At 32.7% G+C, this 12,054-nt stretch overlaps 1 protein-coding gene across 1 annotated transcript; it reads right to left on the reverse strand.

Moving 5' to 3' along the window:
• Positions 1–3,986: 3,986 nt before the first annotated feature.
• LOC106321443 (probable E3 ubiquitin-protein ligase ARI8) lies at positions 3,987–8,692 on the reverse strand. The gene is made up of 15 exons (XM_013759709.1): positions 8,449–8,692; positions 8,161–8,285; positions 7,928–8,039; positions 7,751–7,841; positions 7,474–7,646; positions 7,274–7,378; positions 7,086–7,174; positions 6,697–6,804; positions 6,307–6,397; positions 6,119–6,208; positions 5,383–5,430; positions 5,118–5,189; positions 4,945–5,044; positions 4,374–4,500; positions 3,987–4,251 (listed from the first exon to the last, which is right to left on the reverse strand). Exons 1-15 carry the CDS (start codon positions 8,587–8,589, stop codon positions 4,029–4,031), a joined length of 1,695 nt encoding a protein of 564 aa, XP_013615163.1. The 5' UTR covers positions 8,590–8,692; the 3' UTR covers positions 3,987–4,028.
• Positions 8,693–12,054: the final 3,362 nt, after the last annotated feature.

Here is a 12,054-nt window from a genome sequence, read left to right on the forward strand (position 1 = left end):
TCCGACGAAATTCCGACGGATGTAAAGCAGTCCGTCGGAATTCCGTCGGTATTGTCCAATCTCAAACGGCTATACAACGGTCATATATATTTGTCGGCAACGGTCACATGGTTCGTCGGAATTCCGTCGGAAAATACTGACGGAATTCCGACGACTTTGCTGTTAATCGGAATGTCGTCGGAAATTCGTCGGAATATACCGACGAACTTCCGACGACTACAACGGTTACATTTTTTATCGGAATGTCGTCGAAAAGTCGTCGGAAAATTCCGACGACTTAATTTTTTTGGATTTGGTCGGAAATTTGTCAGTATTCCGTCACAAATGTCCGACGACCTTGGTGTCCGTCGGAACCTCCGTTGGAATTCGTTGTGTTTTCTTGTAGTGGATAGATAGTTAATAAAATAAATTACAATTATCAAAATTAGCAAATAAAATTAAACTGAAGACTAAAATAAAATTACAAGAACACAAAAGAAAGAGAAATAGCCTAGAATAGTTTTAAAACATCTTTTTGTTTCCAAACTAACCCACAAAAATCAAATCGACCAAAATATGTTTCATTAAAGGGTAAATGAGAATTATGCAATTCCAAAAAATATATTAAATGTATAGATATTTCAAAAAGAAAACTTTTTGAGAATTTTTGTTTTAAAATTATTTTATGAAACAATTTTTTTTTAAGAAAAAATTTAGGAAGGCTTTCTGAAATCTATATGATTTTTTTCTTGAATTTAAGTTTTATGCATATTCCGGAAAATAAAACTGAATAAGTATAATATTTTATAAAATTTAGGAATATATTGATAAATATGTATAAGATCTTTATAAAATTTAGGCACACTTTCATAAATGTGTATTTTAAAAATACATTCATAAATGTATGTTTAGAAAGACTTTCATGAATATATGTTTATGAATAACCTCTTGAATTTGAACTACAGTGAAACCTCTATAAATTAATAATGTTGGGACTACAATAAAACTATAATTTTTTTTATTATATATCTTAGTAAGACATTCTTGAATTTGTATATCTTCCTAAATTTTTAGTAAGGCTTTCTTGAATTGATATCAAAATTTTATAATATATATAATATGCATATAAGTCAAATTCAGGAATATGTCATATACATTTAAGAAGACCATGGTAAAAATTTATTTTTCGATTTTATTATTTTTGAAAAATTCATGTTACAACAACTTTTGATTTTATTATGTTTATTTTTAATATTTATTTATTTTATATATTTAATAAATAATTAACTAAAATTATGAATGAGAATATAATTATCATTTACCCTCTTTAATGAAACATAATTGTAAAATTGGATATATCTAAAGCGTTCAATACAGTAAAGTGGACATTTGTGGAAGCAACTCTTCTAGCAATGAACTATCTTGAGCTTTTGTAACATGGATTATGCGTCGCATTGAAACAACAACTTTTCCGGTTTCTGTTAATGGAGAGCTAGAAGGATTTTTCCCAAGCTCACGAGGTATAAGGAAAAGTTGCTCTCTTTCACCTTATTTTTATGTCATTTTAAGCAATGTCCTATCCAAACTTATTAATAGGGCAGTACATGCGGGTAATATTGGCTACCACCCTTTTTGTCGAGAGATTACCCTCATCCACTTAAGCTTTGCTGATGACATTGTTGTTTTCACGGATGGAGAACCTCAATCTTTCATAGGAACCTTAGAAGTCTTTCTTGAGTTTGCAACCTTGTCTGGACTTTGTATAAATGTGTCCAAATCCACGGTTTTTGCAGTTGGGAGAGGGAAGCAAATCACCTCTTCTTTGCTTGCTCGTACACTTTCACTCTCTGGTTAGATGTCATGGATTCATTTTTGGTAACAGAGACGAGTCCGAGTTGGGATACTACGATAGCTCAACTCAGGAGTACAACAAAAGATTATCTCTCCTCCAGTCTATTGAGGTTAGATTTTCAAGTGCCAGTGTACTATATATGGAGGGAGAAGAATGAGAAAATGCATAAGCAAATTTCAAGAGTTGTTGGTCAGTTTGTTCGTATCATTAACAAAACAATCAGAAATTATATCACGACTACGAGGTACTACGAAAAACCAAGGCTCCAAGGTCTCATGCGTAGATGGTTCGGCTCTAGTGTACATAATACTTAGAAATTTATCGATTCTTTTGCAGCTTTAAGTTTTAATTTTTCTATCAAAAAATAATTTTCACTTTGATCTTTGAAGGCTATTTAGCGAACAAAGGTTATTTAGGAGATTTTAAGAAAACATGAAAGTTTTTTTTTTTTACAAAATACTAGACTTTTATTCGCATTTCCACATAAAGGATTTTTGTTTACTAAATTTTACTTAAATAAAATTATAACTGCATCCATAGTTTATGTATTTTAAGTTTTATATAATTTTACTCAATTAATTCTACAAAAAGTTTATATAATTTTACTCAATTGTTTTACATTATTTATTTTAATTTAATTTTTAAAAATTACGTTTTGAATTTTATAAAAATATAATCTGTATATATATCTCTTTATTTAAATATTTTAAAATTAGATAAAATAATTTATAAATGTCATTTTTAGTTTTATTATGTGTGTATAATTTTAGATTTCAGTGTTAAATTTGTGAAACAAATCAGAATCGTTAGTTTAAGATGTTAATATATTCATATTTTAAATTTGTGAAGAGTATTTTTTGATATAAATTGCAAAAATATATTTATATGTATTCTATTAATTGAATTGTACTATAAAGTCATACCATAATTTTTTAAAAATATTTTTATTTTAATAAAGTAATCATTATAAGTTTAATATATATTGTGCCGATTTATAATATTTGTTTTGCGGAATAACATATAATCATATCAAATTACTTTTTGGTTTTAATTTTCTATTTTCAAGTTTTATTTAATTATAAGTTATAAATATATAATAAGCATAGATTCAAAATAGAATAATAAGTTTATTTGGTGCATCTCATATTTTTAATATGTTTTTAACAAACTTAACATTGCAACGGAATAAAACATATTTTAGTATGTCTCACATTGGTCACATTTTATTTTTAAAAAATTATTTAATATAAATGAGTTAATATGTTTGTGAAACTGTCTAATATTTGATTAATGTATTGTATGATTGGTAAAATAACTCGTAAAAATATCAATCATTCCACGGTATTATAAAATAATGTAAATATTATTTAGTTTTAAATATTTCTTTTTTATCGAGTAGATCTATATTTATCTAATTTTTCATGACATAATATGACACTGTCAATTTATATAGGACTGACGTTCACCACCGTTGCTGAACCTTTTCAGCTGGAGCTTTCTGTCAGTGAAGCTTCAATCCTTCAATTTAAACGTGATGCATCATCAACGTACCAAAACTAGCATCACTTGCATGCGTTTGCCGGAGGCGGCTAGGCAGTTCTGAAATACTGCCAGAGCTTTAAGCCCAGAAGTCGACGGTTGGAACTAGAATTAGAATATATGTTGAGACGTCAAGAGACCCCAACCGTACTTATTCCGGCCTAGATCTATTGAATATATTTTTACGCCCATAATTTTCATTCCTACACCTCTAAAATTGTTTCAGAATGAAGGTTTAAAAAAATACATGCAAGAGACGAAATACTACCGAATTATTCTGAAAATGTAGTAAAACTCAATCAGAGTTGCCTAACGGAACTAAAATCCAACGAAGCGGAAGATTAAAATTGATTTCGATCAATACAATAAAAAAACATACATAAACAAAAGTTTTTATCTCATCTCTTTCTCTGTGAAAGATTTAGGAGAGAGAACAGAGAAGAGAAAGATTTTCTATAAAACTAATTTACATAAATTGGCATTTAACCAATTTATAATTATCTTGTAAAGACTTATTCAGCTTTGATATTCCAACAGAAAAACATGCAAAAAAGTTTCGAACACACTTCCATTTGACCGACCATAGACGCGAGACAAAAACATTAATAATACAGTCTTTTAATGCAAGCAAGAAGATTTCTTGCTGGCATCCTTTCATTCACCGGCCATGTTCACAAATTTGGCAAATGGTGACCGACTTTGGATTTACAAGAGTGCAACGTTCACAAGCCCATTGGCCTCCTGAATCCGAGCTGCTGGCTCGAGAAGTGGATCCCTTATTCTTTGAACTTGCCGCTCGACCATATGCACCATGCGAGTTCACATCCGGTAACCCATTCTCCAGCGCTCTAACTAAGTTCTCGAAATAGTTTTTGGTGACACTGCTCAATTCCCAGTCATAAAAAAAATAAGGGATGAATGAAAACTTCCTTAAAGTTTACACCAATTTCTTGAAACTTTTTTTTTGGTGCTTATCAGTATTTTTTGTCGGTATAAAAATTACCTTGTTAAACCAGCGAGTTTTGTGCGGAACTCATTAAAATCTTCCGATGGACCTTTGGCTTCAAAGTACAACTTCAGTTCTTTTTCAGCACACTGATGAAGTCGTTCAAGGCCCGACTCAGCTTCGCCTAAATACATGGAAACAGAAGAGAAGAAATCAAATGATAAGCACAATAAAGCCTGTTACTAAACAAATGTCCCCATTCCAGTTAACAAACAGAAATTAGTGGCCAAATATGCTACTGAACCCTGACCAGATTGGTTTAAGTTTCAGATTAAGCTGGACCAATTTGTTATGAAGACGCTTGAAACATAAAGTTCAATTTATTTCAGATAAGGTATATTCTTAACCATTCCCCATCTTACAAAAAATAAACTAATGATGTCTGGCAAATTTGGATCCATAATTACATTTTCTAAACCATTCCCTATCTTACTAGACTACATGATGTTCTATAAAATAGGGAGCAAAACACGCAGGAAGTGATGCAATCAAGGAATTAAAACAAAGACTTTTGAAAGAACAAAAAAAAAGAGTTAAATGTAAGATTTGAGGATTAGAAACAAGTTACCTTGTAAGTACTCGAAAAACTCTCTCTTTCCATGCTCATGGTCAGGTATGTAAAAACCATAAGCATATGTCCATTTAAGAACTCGTCTGCATTCGACTATCTAATGATTGCAGATCAAATTAATGAGCCAAGTCCAGAAGTCTCAGATACCTTACAGGAGGAGCGGGGCTTACCTGTAACCACGCTTCTATAATGAACTTCAGTTGTGATTCAGGCTGACACTGTATGTCACTAAGCTTCTCTATCTATCAAGCCAATAAGAAAAAAACTTGAGCGAAACCATACATTAGAACATTCATCAAAATTTAGAAGAGTCATGCATGCCAAATTAGATGACAAACAACAAGGGCATATATGCTTTATATATTGTAGAAGATCATCATGATACTTCTTTGATGATTCTTATTTACATGAGAAAGTATTGCACTGTAAGCTTACATCATCTGTTTGCATCTTCTTAAGATCCGCCAGCGCCTTTTGCCTAGACTGCAGCAAGCAGTGAAATTTCTTTTAAATCATTTTAGAATAAACGCCGATGGGCTTTTTGTAAACACAAAACCTCTTATACTGTAGGGTTATTATTCAACAAAGAGTAAATGAAAAATTTAAGACAGAATGATATGGATAAGAAAAATTCCAAGGTTTATTATAACCTCCCTAACGACTAATTTCGTTGATATGCTTAATATGCCATAGAATTTTAGAGCAGTACTTTCCTCTAGCAGTAACACGACTTGTTAAATGTTAACTATCACAGACTCACAGTACCCAATCCCCAACGAGCATAAACCAACAAGTAAACATACTAGTTGCTAAATTCTCACAGCTAGAGGACAGGTTCCTTATACAAAAATACATCATACACACTACATGCACTTCTTTCTATGTTACATAGCCTCTATGCATTCCAAAATCAGCCAGCTTCACTTTCTTAATTTTTCAATATTCTCAAGGATATATATATATATATATATATATTCATATCTAATACTACTCTACTTCGAAAAAATGATAAACATATACACTTAGGATTAGTCATTAAAATAGTTTGTCTACTTCTCTTGGTACATGAATAGATTTTTTGTTTCCTAGAAGCAAAGACTGCTGAAAATCTATTTATTTATAATTCCCCTTTCAAACAGAAAGGAAACTAAATGTACAAAAGTTGACATACCGATTGATTGGTTGCCCATCTTTCATAGTAGTGGGTATATCTCTCAAGAGAATTTTTTGCCATCTCTCGGCGTTTCTCAGTCTCATCATACTGCACAAAAAGATTACGAAAGACATAAAATGCGTTCAGAGATAGACTTAACATATCTGTTGTCAGCCAGGGGCAAAAGCAAAGTATATAACTCATACAATGCCGTCTTGCTTTGCTGCATCATAACGGTTACAAGCATAAAAGCCACCTGTCTTTTCACCATGCTCTGTCCATGCTCCCAGACAGAGCCTACATTTACATAATACAAATACTTATGATGAATACTGAGTGGAAGCAAAAAAAAATATAACCCAACCAGATTCATATAAGGAGTATCTACAAAACAGATACTGAAACATGCAGATACAAGACTTAACACAGTAAATTCCTAACCTAAAATAAAATAATCCACTTATTTTATATCTTGCTTCTGAAAATGAACGTAAAAATTCAACTCTTGAGTTATGATTCCAGGACGCATAGAGATAACATAAGCAGAATGCATTATATGATGGCATTCTGTACAATCAACTGCTTTATCAACTTACCAGCAGAACTCATATTTACATGGCGGGGTACATGTAATATGCATACAACCCTGGTTCTTCTCTATTGGCCGTTTACATTTTGGACAGGGCTTCGAATTTGCCAAAATCCTGAAAGTCAATATAGAGTTTAGAAGGACCAATTCAGAATGTGAAGCATCATGCACCCTACTCCTAGGAGATGGATGAGAAGAAACCAAATATAAATTCTTCTAACAGTTAAAAATGAAAACGTATATCCATTGTTTTGGCTATATAAACCATCAATACCAATACAATATAAAGAATCCATATATTTTTAAGAGCTTCAAGAACCGGTCTAAGGTTGAGCACTACATGCCAAACATCATAAGCATCTACATATTTCATCTATATGGGATAAACCAACGTACCAATTCATGTTCTCAGATTCAGCGCTATTCTTCATGATCCACTTAGATACGGTGTCACAATCTACAGGACGGTGAGCTTCTTCAGCACACTGCGGTCACGATACACGTTCGAGTCATCCGGTACGGTGGTGTCAATTAGTTTCTACGCAATGGAAAGAGGAGAATTTTACATGAAAAGAACGACTTACATTCCAGCAGAAACTGTAACAACATCGACAATTCACATCATAATTACCACTCCCAACAACAAAGTTTACAGCGTAGTCACAGCCTGGAGCAGGACACCACTTGGTCTGAAGGATAAAGAACACTAAGATTATGCACTAGAAGACAACTAAACATCATGAACATGCCTGAAGAATTATGAAACTGAAGATCGATAGTTTACCTTTCTATTGTCTTCAACGTATGATCTAACAAAATAACTTGTGTACTTCTGTCTATCTTTCTCAGGAGCTAACGCATTGATCATATCCTGACCAATAGCAGCATTGCAAGAAGGATCCGGGCATCGTAACATAAGACACCCTGGACCATCATTAATCGCCGTGGAGATATAACCTAGGGATGGGTGGAAAGATCAGACAGATTACCCAACAAGAATGAACCATCATTATCTGTTACTTACTTAAAGATACTATTATCAGGACAGGAGTAAAACAAACCTTCCCAGCACGAATCGCAAAAAGGGTGACCACAAGCAGCAGCGTGCAATTTATCAGAAAGGTAAGTCTCAAAACAAATACCACAGGTAAGCTGCCAAAATTAGAAAAGCAAAGTTTAATTATTTCAGACAAATTTTACAATGCTAGAAAGAAATTAAAAAAAAAAAGAAGACGTACTTCGGCTTCAGCATCAGATGGGAAATGAACAAGAGGTTTGTCCAACAAGCCAACCGCATGTCGGACTTTTTCTTCGTCAGCAAACCATTCATCATGAACTCTGCTAACACACCTAAAAAAAATACCCATAAAATGATAAAGCTTAAAAGAAGTAGTGATTTTTAAGATGTATATGTCTGCCTGAACAGACAATAAATCTGGAAAAAAAAGAGAGAGAGAGATTGGAAAAAGACCAGTTGTAGTGACGAAGGAGGATAGCAGAAGAGATAGTTGAAATGGACAAAACAGAAGAAACCCTCGAGATGTCTTCTTCTTGAAGCTTACATATATCCTCCTCGCTTAACACACTATAGTTTTGCTATTTGTTCACAACAACAACAAAAAAAAAAAACAGAAAAACAATATTTAAAAAAAAAAAGACAAGTAATTAACGAACGATTGCGATTTGTGTTATTCAATAATCACCAAAATGAAATGGTCTGTGGTTGAAAACGAGATCCAGAAGATGATGAAGGACAAACCTGGCGGCGGCGGAAGACGAGGTCATCAGAATCATCAACGTCATCTTCCACGAACTCGTAATCGGCATCCACGCTATCGGCGTAATCGGAGTCGTTGTCGGCGCATTCGTTGCCGCTGTAGAAATCTTCATCACCATCCATCGAAATTTCTTTGGCGATCGATTCGATTCGATTCTCAACACTTTTTTTTTCGATTTTTGTAAACTAAAAAAAAAAAAAGGAAATAAAGAAAGAAAGGCTCTCAGACGACGTTTTCCAAGGCAAATGGAAATAGCAAAAAGGTAAATTACGAATTAGCCAACAAAATTCATTCATTTTTAATCATAAATAATTTAATACTATATATAAGAAGAAGAATTCATTCTATTTTTTTTTTTTTAACAACATAAATTTATTGATTAATCTGTCACAAGTAACAAATAGATACATAATACATATGTTAATAAAAAGTAGGTAATAACATAACCAAGAAGACGAAAGAACAACAATTGATAAAATAAAAATTGTAAAGATGTTATTCTTTATGAGATCTTCTTTATCACTAGAGTATAAACTCTATTAATCTTCTTGCAAACTTTAGATCTTCGTCGCATCATAAACGCCAGTTTCCTTTGTTGTATTACGTTAATCTCATCCCAGTTTAGAACTATAAATAATTTATGGTTTAGAATCTAATGCACTGATTCAACCACAAAAATTAAAAACTGGGACGACCAACACATATATTTTGATACCAAATATATTGTATCAAAATATAGATTTCAAAAGATTCTTCTTTCGTTTCTGAACCCGATTTTCTCTTCTCGATCAGCGAGTTTCGTAATTTTCTTGGATCCCAAATTCTTCGACCAAGGCACCATCTATAACGATGAATAATCAAAATTGCAGTCAAAATTGCAATCGAAATTGCAATAAAAAATTGATGATACCTTGTCAAACTAACATCGCAGTGGGTCTTAATCACCACGGAGATGGAGAATGTTGGAGTAGAACTGTCCCACACCAACATAAATATCGGGTTCCAATAGCATGTTGTGTACCGAATGACGATGGAGACTTGTTGTTGATGACGTAAAAACTGATCGAGAATTGTAAATTCCCAGATTTTGTTTGATAAACATCACCATCCAAAGAGAAATGAAAAAACGTGACATTGGAGAAACGCCAGAACAATGGTCAGTTTCATCACTGAGATCATCATGTGGATATCTAGATCATAAGATTATCACCAGAAACACTCCTTACTTCTTTGATCAGACCAAGCGTTGAAGAGATGAGAGGAGAAGAGATCGCACTTGCGATCGCCTATAACCGTCTCTCCTTAATCCCTCTCGTCTCAATTCATTCTAATTTTATCGAGTTAAATCTCTATTCTTTTAATAACTTTTCTCTTACCTTCTTTCTATCTCTTCTCGATTTGCATGAGTAGGGTTCATTCTGATCAATTTAACACATATTTTAATAATTTGAAAAAATCAGTGATATTTGCCAATATTTTTTAAAAAAGTTTTATACGATCATTTAAACAGTTCTTAAACATTAAAATTTTAAAACAGTAATAACATTGTGGGAATTGTCCTTTTTATCGTCCATATATTCGTGAGTTTTGTCGATTAGAAAGGATGCTTGCCAGATTTGAAAGCATTTTTCTTGTCGGAGGAGTTTACCGAAATGACAAGTGTCATTGATCAAACATTGATAGAAGTGACATGGGTGTGACTTGTTTCTTCGGTTGCCATGATGCTCTGTTGAGTGGGGATGAGCTTGTCGGTTGAAACCGGTGTGTTGTTCTTCGTGGATTCATTGGCTTTTGGATCCATTTTGATCTAGTTGATCTTTTATCAGGTGCTTGAGTCGCAGTTTTTTTAATTGTGTTACAATAGACGGCGCCAAATTGTGAGAACTTTAAACCTGCAATCAAGTATTTTATACAACAAGGTGTTAGGTTTAAAGAAATAGTAAAAAATGATTTATGTGCGTAGATCTGTAAAACAATTTTCTTGAACTGGATTTAATATTGACAATGAAATGAGAAATACAAAAGAACGAAGCTGAATATAATACAACTCGAAAATAGTCTTCTAAGTATTTAGTGCACAACTAGCAAATCGTCTATTATTAATAGTCTTTAGCTTATCTTCGATACTTTTCAACTGGCTACAACTACACAGCGTATCTACGGCGTATGTGTTGTGCCTTGCTAGGAGGATATCCGACTCTTGAGTAACCGCTGGACCCTGAGGTGAATTGGTCTTATTCATTCTCTATCTCTAGCTGCAAGGTAACCCTTTAGACATATAGTTGAACTTCGTCGATGGGTGCCAGATTTATGTGTTAAATCCTACTCCAAAAATGATACTATATCTCCAACCCCGTGGTTCTGTTGGAACTCGTTTTTGACAAAATGGTTTTGGACTATTTATTGATAAGTTTTGGGACGAAGACGTTCGTCAGAATAACCGAATATTTGATACTATGAAATAGTGCAATCATATGTCAGAAAACGAAATTCGTTTGAATGAGAAATGAAAGTCTAATGTGGATTATTTGTAAAATATATCACATTAGAAATATGAGGTTTAATTCCTCTTTTATTTAAAGTGGAGAAAATACATTAAAGTTTAAGACTTTGATTGTATAAGAAAATATATTTGGACCATACATAAATTTCATGTTTTGAAATTTAGTAAATGAGTCAACGGAATAAAAGAATTTATCTTTAATATTGAAATGGTCAACATTAGTTATGGAATGAATGCAAAGTTAATTTTGTATTTGTAACATCTCCATGAATGCACGTCCATGTTGTAATGAGAAAATAATTCTCAATCTCCACATTGAATACCATACGTTTTTGGTCGGAGGCAAACGTAGGGTTTGGTCAGTGGACTATATAATAGTCACTGCTCTTTTCATTCCAAAACACACAGCAATATCTAGAAAAAAAACAATTCTCCTACTTGAAATAGTTATGTTATTTTATTTTTTATTTTTTGTGTCTGAGAGTACATCACAGAAAAATGTTCGATAGATTCTGTTTTTCGGTGATGGTAAACAGAAACAATGCTGCAGTTGTATCCTGGGAATCTGAGCGTCATGCAGCCGTCACACTACGGGGCGTTTAAAAATTTAAGGAAAGAGATTAACCATCTCGACTCTGCAATTCTTCTTTATTCTTTTATTTCGGTATTGTAATTTTGATTTATATTCTTGTTATCTTTATAAATATCAGTTGTTCCCAATGTAGTAAAATAAAGTTCCTACACTCTTAAATCTTTAAACATCGTTTATGCTTTTGCACTAACAATACTGATATTTGTTAAAAAAAATTGTTTTTTTAAGAACAGGTTAAAAGATTCTCGAGTCCGATCTGCTAGATTATTTTAAAATAATTTTTCTGCCACTTGAGACAATCGGTTATTAGTATTAATCGTGTTCAGTCAATAGTAGTGATCGATCTTGTTTTCAGCACTAATGATACTAACATTGGCTTAAGTTTTATGAAACTAGTCAACAGGTGCTGATCGTGGGTTCTAGCAATCGAACGGGAAAGTAAATAGCAGGTTGTGGTGTTTGATTATTGATTATATTAAATTGCAAAATTTA

This window comes from Brassica oleracea, chromosome C2, assembly GCF_000695525.1.
Source record: "Brassica oleracea var. oleracea cultivar TO1000 chromosome C2, BOL, whole genome shotgun sequence".
NCBI lineage: Eukaryota > Viridiplantae > Streptophyta > Magnoliopsida > Brassicales > Brassicaceae > Brassica > Brassica oleracea.